Source organism: Patella vulgata, chromosome 1 (assembly GCF_932274485.2).
Source record: "Patella vulgata chromosome 1, xgPatVulg1.2, whole genome shotgun sequence".
Lineage (NCBI taxonomy): Eukaryota > Metazoa > Mollusca > Gastropoda > Patellidae > Patella > Patella vulgata.
In genome coordinates, this window is record NC_065879.2 from 76,513,820 (window position 1) to 76,533,789 (window position 19,970).

The 19,970-nt window shown below is 36.1% G+C and overlaps 2 protein-coding genes across 2 annotated transcripts in view; one reads left to right on the forward strand and one right to left on the reverse strand.

The window, feature by feature from the left end:
- The window catches only part of LOC126808887 (lysine-specific histone demethylase 1B-like), a 37,845-nt gene extending 26,021 nt beyond the window's left edge, over positions 1–11,824 (reverse strand). Inside the window, exons 1-9 of the mRNA XM_050533932.2 lie at positions 11,702–11,824; positions 10,489–10,577; positions 8,219–8,359; positions 7,688–7,777; positions 6,432–6,657; positions 5,342–5,383; positions 4,322–4,669; positions 2,031–2,201; positions 310–384 (exon numbers count right to left, since the gene is read on the reverse strand). Of these exons, the coding sequence (XP_050389889.1) occupies positions 310–384; positions 2,031–2,201; positions 4,322–4,669; positions 5,342–5,383; positions 6,432–6,657; positions 7,688–7,777; positions 8,219–8,359; positions 10,489–10,529 (1,134 nt within the window). The 5' untranslated portion in view covers positions 10,530–10,577; positions 11,702–11,824. The remainder of the gene's footprint in view (positions 1–309; positions 385–2,030; positions 2,202–4,321; positions 4,670–5,341; positions 5,384–6,431; positions 6,658–7,687; positions 7,778–8,218; positions 8,360–10,488; positions 10,578–11,701) is intronic.
- A 306-nt stretch (positions 11,825–12,130) lies between these two features.
- LOC126808886 (H(+)/Cl(-) exchange transporter 4) lies at positions 12,131–17,553 on the forward strand. Its single transcript, XM_050533931.2, has one exon. The coding sequence runs from the start codon at positions 12,291–12,293 to the stop codon at positions 14,808–14,810; it is 2,520 nt and encodes an 839-aa protein (XP_050389888.1). The 5' UTR covers positions 12,131–12,290; the 3' UTR covers positions 14,811–17,553.
- The last annotated feature ends 2,417 nt before the right edge of the window (positions 17,554–19,970 follow it).

A 19,970-nucleotide genomic window follows, 5' to 3' on the forward strand; every position in this document is an offset into this window, starting at 1 on the left:
TGAAACTGAAAAAGTACTAATCAATTTTTGAATTTGCTAATCAAATTTTTCAAAATTAGACCTTTTGATTAGCACTAATCAACTGTGAAAAATTACCGACAGTCCTGGATGTACTTATAATCAAATCAACAGCAAAGATCTTGATGGTGCTAATGTCTCTTTAAAATTAACAAATCTAAATACACTGTCCATGTCACAAATCCAAAGATAAGCCAATTTTTGTATGAATCAACTTGATTGAAAATTGTGACAGAATATAGTGTATGTCGTGAAGCATATTTTGAAGGTTTAATTTATTTTTTTACTTACCTTGACACCCATATCATGTAAATATCTAGCTGCTGATAAACCACTGATACCACCTCCTATTATAATAACATCTTTCTGTAAACAGATAAATAAATACTAACGGTAATTGCATTATTAGTCCAAATACAGGTAATCACCTATCCCCTCCTTGACATAGATTATTAGTCCAAATTATCAGCTATCACCACATCGACTTGCATTATTAGTCCAAATAATCACCTATCACGACATGGAATTGCATTATTAGTCCAAACAGTCACATATCACAACCTCGATTTGAGTTATTAGTCCAAATAATCACCTATCATCACTTCGATTTGAGTTATTAGTCCAAATAATCACCTATCATCACTTCGATTTGAGTTATTAGTCCAAGTAAGCACATATCACCACATGGACTTGCAATATTAGTCCAAATAATGACTTATCTCCACCTCAATTTGAGTTATTAGTTCAAGTAATCAACTATCACCACATGGACTGTTGTAGTACTACCGGAGAGAGAGAGAGAGAGAGAGAGAGAAATGGGGTTTAACGTCCACTCGACACAAACTAGGTCATTTCGGGACTAACATATGGTTTTAATTTTATTTCAATAATTCGCTTGCGCGTAGGGGTCTTTAGCTGTGGGAGGAAACCAGAGGAAACCGGAGGAAACCGGAGAAAACCCACGAGGTTGGACAGGCGACCCTACTCCTTGCCACATACTACCGGGGATTCGAAACCACGCCAGTTGACTCAATGACAGACTTTATGATACAGCGCGCGCACGCTAACCATTCAGCCATCCAACCCGCCTAGTACTACCGGACTTCTTTATTTGTTGTGTTTGTGATCGTAAATAACACTACAGTAATACTGATTTCCCAACTTTATTACTAAGTTGTACTGGCTTTTCAGGTTCCTCGTTCTCAATGGTAATGACTGGTAAGAATTTCTGGGTGAGCTCTAATCTACCTCTCCTCTACACCCTAATTTATACCCCCTACTTTTTGCAGGTCTTCAATAACCTTGACGTGAATTTCCACGCCATATAAGGAATAAAACTCTATATTTCCCACAAACAAGACAGGCAACATTACCTATTTTTGGTCAACCGACCATAGGTCAATAAACAGCTAGAATTTGATGACTATTTTGACAATGATTACAATTTAACTAAACATCACTGTTTTTTTACGAACAACTATATCCACGTACATTTAGTACTGTGTGATTTGACTTTATAAACAAAATTGAAGAGACAATTTTATAAAGAGCCAAAATTGTCTCAAGGGCAAAAGTGGTACACTGTGTTATTAGTCCAAATAATCACCAATCACCACATGGACTTCGACTAACCAAAATATTGATTTACAACAAATAGCTTGGATTCCGCACATGGAAATGGGTTGTCTTGGTATTTGTGTGTACTGTACTGCAATTATCTAGATGCACTAGTTTAAAATGATGAGTGTATGATCGCTGTGATCAGCGAGTATAGTGTTGCTACCACTGTAGGCAGTGAAAACTGTTATTGTGATACATATAATAAAGAGACTTATTAATGGGAACTATCAGAGACAATGGAAACAGAAGTGACTATGACAGTTTCGCACTTTACATTGTAACAGCTTGGAGGCAGTTTGACCCTAGTTACTTTACGAGCAGTACCTGTAACATGCATCTATGATAAAAGGTATTAATATCATATCTCATAAAGGATTTGAAGGGATAACTACCTGAATGTCTGAAGAAATATGGAGACTGCTTGGAATTGTTAATAAGCCTGAGTTGATGAAACCATTGCATGTTAAATATTGTAGTAATAAAGGTAAATCTTCTACCATTCTAATTCGTGTTAAACCTCGACATAATAAATTATAACTACATTTCTCTACCGTTAACCATTCCTGTTAGAAAATAAAAGTAGAAGACATAAATCATAACATTTCTCTCTGGTAGAAAATAGAGGAAAATACATCTTCAAATGAGAGCTATTTCGAGAATACGCCAGAGTGTTGTTAGAGCATTAGGCTACACAAAATATATGTCTTGTTTCTCGGGCAACTGACAGCTGAAACTGTAGGGGGGGAGGGCGTTTTATTTTTTTTTTTACCTCATTTCTGGCTAGAGGATGGTGCAAAATAAAATTTGCCTATTGTTGAAAATTGTTGGGGCGGGAGGGTGGCCTTGTATTTTTATTTTTTTTTAATGAGAAAGTCATTACTTGTCTACGGTTTTGCTTTCAGTTATATATTATACATACTTAGAACATAAACCCAAAAATCAAGTCTACTCAAACACTGAACACTGACTGAAAGGAAAATAATTTTCCATATTTAATTCACGTAATGTAGCTTACTAATGGTAATGGTGACAACCATAATTGAAATTGTTTTAAAATAAAATTCCGTACGACTATTAATAGCCGTCCATAATAACGACAATATTTTAAAGAGTAAGCCTCTGTCAGCATGTGTATCAAAAATAATCATCACGGTAAACGACACTTTGATCTAGTATCGCTGGTTTATAATGATTGACCTAATTCCAACCAATGCATGTCACGTGTCATCGGGATTCGGGAAATGACTGTTTCTCAGGTTATTCGGTGTGTTTCTCAGGATATTCGGTGTTCTATCGAATGACTATTTAAATTTAAGTAACAAATCGTCAGTAAAACCATCAAATGTGTAATCCAATTATTATTTTCCGGATTATCAAAACTACCGTTAAATATGCTAATATGACCCAGATTCTGACTAAGGTATGGTGACTATCATCGTATCGTATTCGTAGCCACAAGTTATAATAATTAACCTGTTCTACGATTCATTGTTTTATAAGTAGGATTTTTTCAAACATGGACCGACTGAAGCCGGCAATAATGAGCCGATTAAGATTGAATGATTGAAATACATTGCATTGTTGTCAATGACTTTCGGTGTTTAACACAAATCAAATTCTAGTCACAAGGGGAGGTAATTAAAATCTTGTGATACAAAAATGGAGGTTCTTTCGATATCAATAAAAAAGACCCGTAAATGAGCGTTTACATCTGAATCAGTTTAATACATTTGAATGGATATTCACGTATGGGGCATGTAGATACATGCGGCATATTCTTTTTATGACTTGCTTATCGATGTTCGGGCGGGCGTTACATATTTTTTATTTGTCATCAAGACTAATAGGCCGCACGCGCAACCAATTTTGCGTGCGGGCGGTGCCCGAGAAACAACTTATTTTATTTGTGTTGCCTTAGTAACATCGCATATAGACTATGCAAATTCACTTCTATTAGGAGCACCAGAAACAGCTTTAAACAGACTACAAATGGCGCAAAACAATTTTGCAGGTCTCATAACTAGACCACGAAAATTTGATCATATATCAGCTAAGTTACAGAAATGGATTGGCTTCCAGTTCGAGCGAGGGTTCAATTTAAAGCTCTTAAAGTGAATGTGGTTAAATCAATTTATTCTGACACTGCACCCAGTTATTTAAAAGAACTCTTTGATTTCTATACTCCCTGGCGATCCAACCTTCGTTCTTCAGGTGATGGTAGCATTTTAAGGATTCCTAAATATAATCAACGTCAGAGCAGCTAAAATGTGGAATAATCTTCCAAAAACTCTTCGAGAGTCCTCTTCCATCATGAGCTTTAAGACTAACTTAAAAACATATTTATTTCAAAACTGTTTTTGAACTGTCTTGTTGTGAATGCGCTAAGAAACACTCATGTGTAATGAAGCGCTATATAAATCGAACAATAATAATAATAATAAATTATAACCAATGCTTTTAGAAAATAAAAGTAGACGTACATAACTACTTTTCTCTATGTACCTTGTTCTTTCTAGTGCACAGCAAAGTGAACGCTGGATCTAATTTTTTTCTGTCTCATCTGATTAGACACTGTTCCTTGCCAGTCCCAGCATCTAGCACCACAAGGGGAAACCTGAGTAATTTTCGCAGATGACACCAGGATCAAACTCAGGACCCCCCGGTTAGTGATAATTCTACTTACCTTTATATTACCTGCCCATAGTGACATAATTAAATTACGTAGAGCTAAATATAGTGTGGGGTTATCTAGTGATAAATGAGGTAAATAATTTTCTTCAGTCTCTATAAAATCAGGATGAAAACTTAAAGCACTCCGTGACTCTCCATCATTCGTAAATGGCTGTATTAGTCCTTTAGGATATTTGGCTAATGGATCTTCTTGAACACCTCGAATGGAAGGATCCGAAACACTGAGTCCGACACCATCTGGATAATATCCAGTTAAAAATGTTGCAGATGGAGAATTCCATAAATATGGAGCGGATGTGACTTGTGAGTACCATCTTCGATTCATAGGTAAATCTACTCTCTGTAAGCAAAACAATAACACATTTGATGAAACTTTCACACCAAGGACAACAATTTTAATATCTTAAAAATACAGGCTATGTTGACCAGGGGCTTTAATGAATCTAATAATGCTTTTAAGGATGCATTGATAAAGAGCTAAAATTTGTTCCAGAGAGAGATTGAGAAATGGGGTTTAACGTCCACTTGACACAAACTAGGTAATTTCGGGACTAACACATGGTTCAATTTTTTATTTCATTATTAGCTTGTGCGCAGGGGTCTTTAGCAGTGGGAGCAAACCGGAGAACACGGAGAAAACCCAAGAGGATGGACTGGCGACCCTACTCGAAACCCTGCCAGTTGACTCAATGACAGACTGTATGATACAGCACGCATGTACTAACCATTCGGCCATCCGAATCAATTTCAAATAGACCAAGCGGCATTTCTTGTTTTGTTATCTATCAAAAATAAAGTTATCTCCCTTGAATGATTGAACGATGCAATCAATGATCAAGTTTTTTTTTTGCCTAAAATGTCACGGGGGAGCGAGGAAGGGGGGAACCTACAATTGTTAATTTGTTATAGTTGGTCTTTTATGTATTTTTGCTCCACCAACATAAAATTAAAAATGAATAACTCGAATTTCATTCTAAAATCTTATTTGGTTATTTTCTACCAAAAAACTTACTGCGTCTTGTGAAACTTGACATGCACCAGTTTGATTTTCTTTCTAAAAAAGACAATTTTAAAAAAATGTCACTTCAAAATAAAAGTAAGTTCATCATGATAACAGTCCCAAGTACATTTGAAAGAATCTTGGAAAGCCTTACTTGAAGAGTGATTATGTTGGGGGTGCTTAAATGCCAGTCAAGAATGTCCCGTATTCACAGATTTGCAATCAAGTGAAGCTGAATTCAGTCCTGACATAGTTCTACCAGTCCCAACGACTGAGGTGGTGTGAGTAGAATCATGACATAAATAAACATAACAAATATGTTTCAGATGTGATGATTGGTTGAGATATTTCCTTAAAGATACATTATGGGAAATTCGATAACGAGTTGGTAGTTCTCACTATAATAATTAAAAACTAGATAACGTAAAGGCAATTTGCTGAAAATTTCATTCAAATTGATCCACTATGAACCAAGAACTAAGCGAATGAAATTTCTGCCTAGCCTCGGTCATCATTACTAAAGTCCGTACGTTAAACAGCATAGTCTCGATTATCCATTTAATCATTTAATCGAGAAGGAAAGTTATGCAGTAAATCGGATCACAGTCCACTTAAGATCGCAGGCTAGCGATGCCATCTAGAGTTGATTATGGTCTGGATAAGTTAATTAATGTCTAATTAATAATTTATATAACATTTCTGGCCTAAAGAAAGACCTGCAATAGACAGATTTAGCTCTTGCATAATGTATATTTAAGCAGGTCACACATGTGTTGTAGCTCGAAACCCCCCTTTTCACTCGTTTTTCACTATTTTTGGAATTGGGAGAATTCAATTTCAGATCATTCAATCGAGTATCCCCAATATTTCAATGGCATGGGCAATAACTCTGATAATATCATGTTTTTAAGTCACTATCAGACTATAATATATAGGACGTATGGATTTGACTAATAACAGACTGTGTAGAAGTTAATATCATGTTGTTAACTCATACCAGACTATATACAGGAAGTTAATATTATAATTAACAACTCCTAGGGGAGGTAATTATCTTTAACTGTTGAAGTTGAAAACCCTCTTTTACATTAAATTTATTTACCTTGACACCACTAGAGGACATTCCACATTTAAACCTTTGAACCAGTTCAGTATCAAACTTAGCATCTTTAGAAAGTTGTCTCCACTTCTTACAGTCTTTAGCTGTACATTGTACCCAATATGGTAGCATCTGATCCGCAAAAAACAACATCAACTTTGGCTCGTTTTTGCCATGTGTTGACCATACTCTCTTCCAATCACTGAACGTAGTATAACCATCTTTGTGACTGAAAAAAAAAAGAGCCAACGATAATAATTTTACAAGTTGCCATACCATACTTTTTAAAAATCATTTAAATATAAGTAAATAAGAAAATATAGGAGATAAAGAGTGGCTATGAAGAACTGGTTATCCAGGGTGTCAGTGACTAGTTATGGGTAAATGTGTTGACTAAATCAGTCAGTTGTGATTCGCTTTCTGTCTCGGATTCAACCATTAATTGATGGAAGATATTCTCTCAGCTAAAAAAAACTTTTATTCTCTCAGCCACGAGAGATACTGTAGAATCAAATCAGTCCAGAGCCGATCTGGTTGAAAATAAGCCACTCTTTCAACAAAGACACATAATCGAAATATGACGGGTCTATCCGTCCAGTTAATACAACAGACAATCCCACCTCAGTCCACAAAAGAGAGACACATACTAGTCGTCTCCCACTTAAGAAGGCACAGTCCAAACCTTGACTCTCAGATAAATAAACTATTTGGTACTAACTCATACCTAAATATATTAAACCACTCGGGCAGCATGTTCAATTACATGTTTAAAAACCTCACTACTTTTTGGAATCAATGACAAATCTAAACATGGGCACTCCAACCATTTTTATTTTTGTTAAGTAAATAAGTAATTCAGAATATGTTTGAGAGAGAGAGAAAACAACTTAATGCCTAATTAACACAAACTGTTCTATTTAGGGACTAATATTTGGTATATACTTGTTAATACACTGGTACGTTAATCATGTCTCGAGACTCGGACAACCGATCCTGGTTTTGGTTGAGAAAGTTCCTCTAGATTTTCCAGCATGGTTTAACCATTTCAGTGGTGCAGTAAGGCGGATGTGGCACGAAACTGCGTCTAATCATTCTGATGGGATGAAAAACCGAGGTCCCATGTACACATTAACGTGCAAATAAATGAATCCTGAACAGTTGAAATTTGAAATAGGGGTTGGCCATTGCACCACTGTCTGAAAAAAAATTTCCCTCATAGCACAGTGCATGGCTGAATATATATATACGTCTAAACTTACACTCTATAGTAATGATCAAAACATTCATTACAGAAATGTTCTCCTGGTGAAATATGGTACCATCGTGATGTCCATGAACTACCAGCACATCTACAATAAATAATACATATTGTTACCAGAGTCCCACCGTGGTTAATGAGTAAGGACTAAGGCTATCGGGTAGATAGAACATGCAATTATGGGTTTCGGACTGACTGATGGATGGTGGTTTTACAGGGATGACAACTATATACTACAACATTTCAATATGGGTGTATAAAATAATCAAAAGACAAAATTTTGAAGTGGCACAGGACTATCACAAATGCCTCTTTCACTCCAAATTATGCAGTTTTATTCACTAAAATACATCTGGTACTGAACCAGTTTCTGACAAACATTATGGATATGGTTGTTGGGTCCCGAAATACCCCTTGTATACGCACAAGTATTAAATTGAATTGACAGAGCGACAATTACATATAGCTTTCATAAAATTAATACAATATAATCCATCTATGATCTTTTTTTAATCAAACCTGTTTTTTATACCTGTCTGTGGCTCCAGCAAAACAAATTGGAACTTTGGCTGGACAAAGAGATCTTTCACATGCACGTCTTGGTCTTTTAGAATCATCATCATCATCTTTATCATCCAGCAGCTTTGAAGACCTCTTTTTTCCTCTTGCTGACCTAAAATACAAAAAGACATTTGATTTCAGTATTATATATGACTGGTGTCATCTGTAGGGCAGAGTATGCTTATTCTGTCATAAACATCAGTTACCATTTTCCACAATGGCATTTTCCTCAGGTGGCATGTCTCCTAGCTGTGGTTCTTCATTTTACTATATTCATTCATGAACTTTAACTATTGATCATTAAAGATACATTATGGGAGATTAGATAAATAGTTGGCAGTTCTCACTATAATAGTTAAAACTAGATAATGTAATGGCAATTTGCTGAAAATTTCAGTCATATTGATCCACTATGAACCGAGAATTAAGCGACTGAAATTTCTAAAGTTACTAAAGTCAGTACGATAAAAAACATAGTCTTGATTATCAATTTCATGATTAAATCATGAATGAAAGTTGAGCAGCAGATAGGATTCTAATCCAGTAAATATCGCAGGCTAACACTGACATCAAGAGTTCATTATGGTCTGGATAAGTTAATTAAAGGACAATATTGGTGTCAGTCATTATAAAATATGTGATAGAGCTTGTTAAATACATCCCAAATATAATTTTAACACAGAGATCATTGCTACGATAGCTGAGAAACAAGCACGTGAAGAAACGGGAAGTGACGTCAAACATGACAAACACGAGTTGTCCTGCTATATAACAGACTGAAGTAACGAGCGGTAACAGACAAACGTTCGAATTTCATTTCACTGATAATTCAGTTGACGTCACTTCCTGTTTCTTCACATGCTTGTTTCTCAGCTATCGTAGCAATGATCTCTGTGTTAAAATTATATTTGGGATGCATTTAACGAGCTCTATCACATATTTTATAATGACTGACACCAATATTGTCCTTTAATAATTTAGATAACATTTCGGGCCTAAAGAAATGAAATGAAATGGGGTTTAACGTCCTACTGTTCTGCTCCTATACTGGGCTAATGAAGACGGGCATACGCCATACAGTGTGCTATGAGGGAAATTTTGCCCGGGCAGCGGCACTATCGCCTACTCTTATATCGAATTCCAACTGCCAAGGGATCTTTTACGTGCATTCCAATGTATACACGGGACCTCGGTTTTTCGTATCATCCGAAGGACTAGACAGCTGTCCTTGTTAGTCCCTCCGCCCTGCACCACTGACAAGGGGAAAGCACGTCGGAAAATCCAGATGAACTTTCTCGGCCAATGCAGGGATCGAACACCCGACCTCCAGGCTAGCGAGCCAGCATCTTAACCACCGTGGCTCCCTAAAGAAAGACCTGCAATAGGCAAATTTAGCTCTTGCATAATGTATGTTTAAGAATAGGTTATCAATTTATAATTACCAATAGTTTTGCATTCTTTTTTATTTGAAGTTGAATGTACAAACACATTAGTTGATATATCATATAATTAATTCACTGTTAAAGATACTTTCCCACAAAAGTATTTACTGGGTGATTATTTCCAATAAAACTATGTCAATTTTGGTATATATGGAAAGTAGAAACATCCAATCTTACTCAAACAATAATGGATTCCCTGAAAATACCCATGGTGCACATACAGGACAAAAATGTAAAGGCTTCTCTAACTGGCAAAGCGACGTTAAGCAATGTCTACTCTAGTGACGTCAAAGGTTGCACGTGAAGATTGTCAGATCTCTCAGGCTTGAAAAAGGGAGACTTAAACGTACAACAGTTTCTGAGGTAAAAACCATGGAAAAAGATGTGGGCAGTGGATAATCCGAGAATTAATTAACTAGGTACTGCGTCAGCTAAGTCATGTGACACAAATATGACTTCTTTTAACATACTTTTTCCAATGTTTTGAGAGGGATTTGAAGCAAATTTGATAGATTAATTAGTTTGAATATGTTTTCAGTCCAAATATATCATCAAATCACCCAGTTTGTATATATGCAGGAAGGTATCTTTACATACATGTACATGTATTTTATCAACAAAACTGATAACATTAATCACTATTGTTTATTTTGTTTTGAGGAGTGTTATGTTTGACCTTTAATTTACTTTGCCATGTTTATAAATTAGAACAGAAATAGGTATTAAAATTAATATGACTGGTGGTAGGTTGCATTTAGCATTCATTTCTTGATCAAATTAAGTGTTTAAATTTTATTACCTTTTGCCTTCTGTTGTCGGGGCTGACTTATCAGCTGCCATTTTAATCTATCTGTTACATAGGTTTGTTAAAATTCTGCATAATTTTTTCTGTAAAGGAAAATTAAATATAAATATAGGCTATAAAAAGCAGTATTCCAATTAAATTCCTGACATTTTGTTTTATTTCTTACACTGTACTTCATAACATCTGACATATTTTCTTTGAAGCCAGTGTTCAGATCATTTGACTTTTGAATTCTAAAAGTTTGGCGTTTGAGCATGTGACTCATATATAAGCAAAAACAATTATTTAATTATCTGTTAAGAAAACGACCACAAAATTTTGTAGAAGTCCCTTTTCTTAACATTATTGTGTTTCTTTTGCATTCAGAAGTCCATTTTTTATTTATCAAGAGGCTTCTTATGTCTTCTGTGCTCTGGCCACAGTAGTGGATCGTTCTAAGAACTTCTTTTGAGCTAGCTTTGTAGTCATTTGACTACAAATAAGTTACTGGTTTATAACTCTCTCAATTACACAGACTTCAAACTGTACTGTACTGTACTGCACATAGCTTAACAAACGAAATGTATAATAAACCAATTCCCATTGAAAAAAGGTGATACGTTACTACATAAATTCATAAATTTAATAAAATCTAACAGGCTACGTGATATTTCTGTCATTTTTAAAATGGCAACTGAACCAGAATTAGAACATGCATGATTTCATGTCACCTCGAAAATATAGAAAAACACTGTCTGGTAAGATTTGTGTTCCATGCAAGCTGTGATGATAGTGTTGAAAATTTTGCAATTGTTGCTATTTTTACTTGCAGAAATGAAATGAAATGAAATGGGGTTTACGTCCTACTGTTCTGCTCCGAACTGGGCTAATGAAGAAGGTATTTTTATTTTTACAAAGTTTATCAAATTGTAACAGCGGACAAGACCATACCACCGCTACAAATATTGCTGTTACTTGTCAACGAGACTTGGTCACACTTGGTGCATATTCCTGTCACACAAGTGAAAAGTGCAGATCTCTGTATTTTTTGTGATTTGTGTGTTTTAGAAAACTGATTTTTTTTGTTATTTGTATAATAACTTTAGTTTGATTTTCCAGATACATAGTAAAAACCCAATTATTCAAAAATTTATTTTGACCCAAATTGTTGCCAAATCAAAAAAGGTTTCCCCTCCTTTAAGAATGGGTGGAAATTTGATAACTGCACCTGTTCCAATAATATTACACAAAAAGAAGCCAAAAGAAGTCTGAGCATAAAGCTAATCAAATCTATATTGTCTTGTTGGATTAGGCTATGGTTATTAATTAACAAAGAAATTTGTTACAAAAGGTTTGATCAGACCTTTTGTAAACACGCCAAACACGAAATGAACCTCCCTACACGAAAGAGTATTTTACTGTACTATCTAAAATGTGAATGTGGATTAGAATAATTTAAATCGCAAATATTGTCTAGAAAATAGTCTTTCTTGTTTCCAGCAAATACCTTTAAGACCACTATCGTATTCATACATATAATATTAGTCAAACCTGTTTAATGTATTATATTTTACATAATAGACAAGGTTTGCTCCGTGAAAGAAATCAGAAACAACCTGATCGAAGGGGGCGTGATCATATACTTCCGGCTCACACTTGCCCGGATGTAATTATTTATAGAAAAAGTCATATGACATATCGTAAAATATCTAATATTAATGTCAATTAAATTCTGCTTACATAAAGACTGGTGAATAAATTCACCAACACGTTTCTATTTAAAGACTAAATACGCTGGTGAATGATAATGCGTCCTGATGGCGCAGTTTACTATGGAGACCGATGCCCTCCTTGTCGATTATAATTATATGGAAAATCATGACCCGAAGACGAGACAAGCGACGGATGATGTGGGTAACAGTACTCGGTTGAATAACGGCGGAGCAACTTCACACCAGGAAGGCGTAATATCAGCAACTAGCGGATCAGACGATGAGGCAATGCTAGATATAGCAATGGATGGTAGAGACGATCAAGGTTTAAATGACGATCATGTTCAAGGTTCTACCAATTTTTTGGAATCCCAGGATGACCTGCCCGTCAGTAGTGGTCAATACGAGGATTTCCACACTATTGATTGGCTAAGGGATATTGCCCGAGATCGTATGAGACACCGACATATCATCAAGAATAAACAAGATGGATGTATACCTAAAATCAAAAGTGCGCATGATGCCTGGTCAGGGTGGGTGTGTGTCCTTCTTGTGGGCGTGTCTGCTGGGGTTTGTGCTGGGATCATTGACATTGGAACAACATGGATGTCAGATTTAAAGCAAGGAATTTGTCTGGAAGCTTTTTGGTTGAATCGAGAACAATGCTGTTGGTCAGGAAATGCGACAACATTCGACGATGAAGGTGGTTGCAGTCAGTGGTACACATGGTCCAAATTATTTGGTGTATCATCATCGAAAGGTGGATCCTACATTATTGGATATCTTCTCTATATTGTATGGGCCTTGATTTTTGGCGCCATTGCAGCTTTATTTGTAAGAGTTTTTGCCCCATATGCATGCGGGTCTGGTATTCCTGAAATCAAAACCATTTTAAGTGGATTTATTATTCGAGGATATTTGGGAAAATGGACACTTTTAGTCAAATCTGTTGGAATGATGTTAGCTGTTGCAGCAGGGCTGAGTTTAGGAAAAGAGGGTCCATTTGTTCATGTTGCCTGTTGCTGTGGCAACATTTTCTCATATCTGTTTCCCAAATACGGACGAAATGAAGCAAAAAAGAGGGAAATCTTATCAGCGGCAAGTGCTGCGGGTGTGAGTGTTGCTTTTGGGGCTCCGATTGGTGGTGTATTGTTTAGTTTAGAAGAAGTTAGCTACTATTTTCCATTGAAAACCCTATGGAGGTCCTTTTTTTGTGCTTTAATGGCAGCTTTCGTGCTACGCTCTATTAACCCTTTTGGTAATGATCATTTGGTGATGTTTTATATAGATTACAATGAACCCTGGTACATTCAAGAACTCATTCCATTTATATTGCTCGGAGCTCTTGGTGGAATTTACGGCTGGTTTTTCATCAAGTTTAATATTAAGTGGTGCAAATACCGAAAGACCTCTTCATTGGGGAAATACCCCATTATCGAAGTTCTTATTGTTGTATTTGTAACAGCCTTGCTTAGTTTTCCCAATAGTTATACGAGAATGAATGGGAGTGAACTAATTCGCTTATTAGTGCAACGCTGTGGACCGGAAGATAGCACTGAACTCTGTGACTACAGTCGCAACATGACAAACGATCACCCGTATATGGGCAGTGCCATTGCGTCTGACGGCGTGATTAGAGCAGTTTGGAAACTAGCCTTAGCTTTGTTGTTTAAGTCACTGATCACCATTTTCACCTTTGGTATCAAAGTTCCATGCGGTTTGTTCATCCCCAGCATGGCTGTCGGCGCAATATTAGGACGGGTCATGGGAATTGGAGTGGAGCAGCTGGTCATGGCGTACCCAAATTCACCAATATTTACCAATATGTGTCAATCGCGACAGATATGCACTGTAACACCAGGACTTTATGCTATGGTTGGAGCTGCAGCAGCTTTGGGTGGAGTTACGCGAATGACGGTTTCACTGGTTGTTATTATGTTTGAGCTGACAGGAGGACTACAATATATTGTACCCATGATGGCAGCAGCTATGACGAGCAAATGGGTTGGTGACGCTTTAGGCAGAGAAGGTATCTATGATGCTCATATTGCGCTCAATGGATACCCTTATTTGGACAGTAAGGAAGAGTTCACACACCAGACTATCGCAGCAGATGTCATGCGTCCAAGATGCTGGCGTTATGGCCTGGAGGTCCGAAACGACCCCCCACTTTGCGTAATAACTCAAGATTCCATGACTGTCGATGAAATTGAAGGAATTTTAAAAACTACCGAGCATAATGGCTTTCCTGTTGTTGTATCACGAGAATCTCAATATCTTGTTGGCTTCGTTTTACGGCGTGACCTTAACCTTGCCATTGCTAACGCCTTGAAAAATCAGGAGGGAATTGTTAGTAATTCTCCTGTTTATTTTGCAAGTCACAATACTCATAATCCACATGGACCCCTAGGATTAAAGTTGCGTAAAATTTTGGATTTGGCGCCGATAACCATCACAGATCACACTCCCATGGAGACAGTGGTTGAAATGTTCCGTAAATTGGGTCTGCGACAAACTTTAGTTACCCACAATGGTCGATTATTAGGAATTATCACCAAAAAAGATGTTTTGCGTCACATAGCTCAATTACAAAATCAAGATCCAGAGAATATATTGTTTAATTAGTGAGTCCACAGAGTCACAGACTACTGTCTTAATCCACAGACTTATTCAAACTAATTAGTGAATCTACAGTCGTTATTTATTAACAGACGTATGAACCAATTAGAGTATTTATATTTTAAGTAAATAATGGATGTATTTATTAATTAATGGGTGTATTTATTAATTAATGGATCTATTATTTTAATAGTTGATGGATCTTTTAATTAAAATGTGGATTTATTTATTAATTAGTGGATTTATAAAATAAATATTCCATTGTGTAATAATGTGATTTTTGTTAAATGGTTGTTGATGATAGACGTTCTCATGAATTATAATAGTTTTTTTGTATATTTTTAATACATATTGATTCCAAAGGAATTCTTTTAATAATAATATCCTTAAATAATATTTAGAATTAGGGGTATTTAAATATTCATAATAACCAGGGTCAGATTTACCAATAGGCATAGCAGGCCATAGGCTTAGTGCCCACAGCTATCAGAGGGCCCACCTAAACTAAATTATCTTACAGCTTACCAGCGTATAACCTTGTTTCAACATTTCTAGTTTTGGGACCCGTTGATGAGATTGGTCTAAGGCCCACATGTACATGTAGGTAAATCCGGCCTTGATGATAACACAACTGTATGGATTCACTGCTGATTAGTTTATTACATGCGGCATTCCAATACTCTTACAGGCACATGTATCATTATCAAGCAATGTAATATCCTTGCATGACGTTAAGAAAGAAGTAGAACATTTATAATGACACAGCTTTATGGATTACTACTTCTTGGTTTATTACATGCAATGTTTCAATACTCTTAACAGGTACATGTACCATTTTCATGTAATGTAATAAAATAAGAATCCATCATGTTGTGTTATGAGTCCTTTAAACTTTAACAATGTCTACAAAGGATAACCCTGCAGCATGAAGGCATACTAGTATTCTACCTCCCAGCCCTACTGTTTGGTAAATATTATAACAGAGTTTATTATTGTACATTAATGAATACTGGTACTATGGTGGATCAAAGGGACATTTAATTTGTCTTTGGGCTCAATTCTTTTTTTTAGGAATTAGGGGCTGTATTCTCGAATGGTGGTGATTAAAATAATCCCTGTTAAGGCATGAACAGTGTACACTTAACATTGATTGGGGGGGTTGGGTGGCTGAATGGTTAGCTTTTGCACGCTGTGTCATAAAGTCTGTCATTGAGTCAACTGGTGTGGTTTCGATTCCCTGGTTGTACGTGGCAAGGAGCAGGGTCGCCTGTCTGACCTCATGGGTTTTCTCCGGGTCCTCCTGTTTCCTCCCACTGCTGAAGACCCCTACGCGCAAGCAAATTATTGAAATAATATTAAACCATATGTTAGTCCCGAAATGACCTAGTTTGTGTCGAGTGGACGTTAAACCCCATTTCTCTCCCTCTCTCTCTTAATATTGATTACATGTAGATCTTAAAATTTAAACATCATCTGTATTTTGTAAGGTCATGTAAACACTGATCAAAACCTTTCAGTTTCATGGCCACAACAGGTTTCACAGTTGAAGGTCACAACAGATTGGTAGACAGTTCAACTGAACTTATCTGAATCTCTTTAAATGACCTATATTCAAATTACTACAGGTACAAGTGTAACTGAATAAAATAATGAAAATGTACCATTAAAAATAATTCACAGCCATGTATAATATTATATTTTATTTATTCATATAGTTTATTTTGTCTATTTGTTCAAAATCTTTTAGTTGCCGACTAAATGTCCTCTGTGTCATTAACAAAAATTCTAAATACATGTAGGCTTCTTCTTTGTGAGGTACAAAGCTGCACCCATTAGATAACTTAAAATATTGTTGTTGGTGTACTGCCATTATTTCCAATAAGAGTACAGGGCCCTTATTCACGAAAACTTAAACTAAGATACATTCAAAATTTTAAGAAATACTGCAATTCGATTGACTGACCAGTAAAATCAATTTGCATATATCCAATGAAGTTGCAGTATTTCTTAAAATTTCGGTTGTAACTTAGTTTAAGTTATCGTGAATAAGGGCCATGGCAAGGTGCCAATCGAACATTATTTATGCTAGATGAATTGCATGTACAAGATATACATGTAGTATCTGTATTTTAAGTTGTTTAATGGACTCCAGTAAGACATTGCATAATAGTAAGCCCTAGTACAATATCAATATATTACTTAATGTTTCCAGCTCGACCATTAAACCACACATACTTGAGGTACTTTATATGTAAATATTGTTTAAAGATAAACAACCTAGTAGATATTAGCTTTAAAAATCAGCATTCAATAATACAGCCCCAAATGAACTAGTAAACCCACTCTCTCCTTTTTATTGATTTGGTTAACTGACTAGGCAAACAAAATATTTAATAATTTAAAACTGTTTAATGAGCATATATGTATTTGTTACTATGCTTAGCTAATAAACCAGCATTCAATAACACAGCCCCAAATATACTAGTTGTAAATCCACTCAGCTTTTTATTAATTTATCTGTATTGGTTAATTAATTGGGCAAACAGATATTAAATAATTTAAGACTGTTCATTAGCATCGTTGATACTGATTTATAGCTAAATAAACCAGTCCACTCTATTGTGCTCTTTAAATATATGCTGTCTACATTTTATTGTATACGTGTATGTATATATGTGATTATATGGCATTTTGAAGATGCTAATAATATGTACATGTAGTAAGAGATAAATTTATATGGACTACTAAACGGTATCCTTATCTGTGTAGATTACCCTACAGTTTTTCCTGTTTTATTACTTTGTAGTGTTATGTTTCGAATAACATCTACTATTATATAATTTTTGCAGGAGGGGGTTTGCCAGTTTCCTGAGACAATGTATCCCCCCCCCCTCCCGCATGGTCTCTATCGCTATCGTCATTTTGGCATATAAACATACACATTGAGCTTTTTAAACAGAGAAATTCAATACCTCGTTTGACGTCAATTTTTATTATGAATTAATACAATGACATTGTGATTCAATTTCATGGATGCAAAGCATTAATTGTGATATCACATAATGTCTATATCATTATCTCGTGCTTTGAGTGCCCATCCTGTCCCATATCTGACGATAAAGGATAAAATAAAGCACGAGACCGAGAAACTTTTCTCATAAAAAGTGTTGATTTAAAAAAAATTTATGTAGCTGAGCACCCCCCCCCCCCCTGGATCCGCCCCTGGGGAAGGAGATACGATGGTTAAAACATAGAAATTGTTTCAACGGCATTTAAAATTGAACTGGAATATATACAGGTCATATATTTCTAGTCGAAACTTCGCTTAGTAATTGTATTCCATAGAATTTTTGACCTCAGTCTGTATATAGAAATGGATACAAAATTATATTTCTCTGGTTAAAACAGCATCATTATCGGTAGTCTCAGACACCCAGAAGCCCATAGTCTTCAATCATTCGGGATTAAAGAGCACACCATTTGGTCATATCAAAATCGTATGTACTTGAAGCCAGTATAATACAAACGAAATGAGTATATTAATGGGGTTTAACGCCCTACTGTTCTGCTCCGACTGGGCTATAATTATAATATACATTAGATGTTTTGTAATATGCTGAATATGAATGTGGAGCGGAGTGGAACTAGGAGTTACAATGGTTAAAGTGCATGTTAAATATACATATGTGAATGAATATGGTGGTTACAAGGGTTAAAGTTAAAGTGCACGTGGTGAATATTATATTATCTTAATATCACGTCATCATAAAATAGAATGTTATAAAGTGGGACAAACAAGTATTTCTGAAAGATTAAACATATTAGTATTAAAAGATACATGATACTTGTGTCTAGAACGGTATTGTACTAATATTATATCGGATAATATTCGTGACACACGCCACTATCTTTGGTATAATACATGTTTATTTCGACATTGATCATACACGTACAAGATAAAAAAAAGTGACCCAAACATTTGTTATGTGTATCGATCATGATGTCTGCAGCACAAATTTGTAACGAACATGTATGTTTCCTTGATAGTTGTCAATTTGATAAAAAAAAATATAATATTCAGATCGGATCAGAAATGAGATAGGGCTTAACGTCCTACTTTTAACTTTTCTGCACCAACCAGGCTGTACCCACCCCAATGACCAGGAGTCATTCCTTAAGGCCCGGTCCCACTGCACTTACGGATGCAAAGAGGATGTAAAACGGGGAAAAACGTGCCCTCCGTTTGAAAACGCCATGCGTCCGTTGTGTACTCATTGCATACGTGTTTCATACGCTCTATCTGTTCCCTTTGATTTCATCCTCGCAAAAAGTTTTGAGCTGCACAAAACTTTTATAACGGATGAACTTTCTGCCGTGTACGATGTAAATGCGCGACATATACGAGCACCAAACGTTCCATGTCCGTTATCATCCGTTAAACACCCACTGTATCCTCTCTGCACCCTCTGGGCATCCTCGCAACTCACATGCGCTCCGGCTGAAAACAGAAAGAGGGAGGAAAGATAAGGTACATGGAACGTCTATACATCGTTAGTAGCACTGAAATAGAAAGGATGTAAGCGCATGCATCTCGTATATAAAGTTTTCAAAACGGACAAAGCGTTTGTATCTGGGATGTATCTGGTATATTGAAGGATGTCTGGAGTTTGCCTAGACCCTTCGGAGCTGTCATCCACTTCCATCCGCTATAGGCTTCCGATGAACATCCATTTAACATCCCCGCTACATACTTCCCACGTTCGTTCTTTTCCGTTTTGTTTTCGCAAATTTTCGTCAATTTTGTCCATTTCTGGAGCCGATGAAAACGGATGGAGCCACCCCGAAAGTTTGCTCGTCTGCTGTGTCCTTTTGGCATACGTTTTGTGTTCATCGGCCACTGGGACCGGGCCTTAACTTAGCTACGAGAATGTAGCTAAAATGTTAAGCTATATTGATGTGCTTGTTGTTGATAGATGATGTTTCTCATCTATTCCTTACTAGGCCCTCCGGCCAGCATCACTGCCAAGTGGAAACCACAATGTAAAATTACTGAGAACTTCCTCTCGGCCTATAGCTGGAATAAACCACGGATCTCTTTATTTTCATTTTTTTTATAATAACTTTTTAAGACATTAAATAATGTTATTTATTTATTTGTATTTGGTA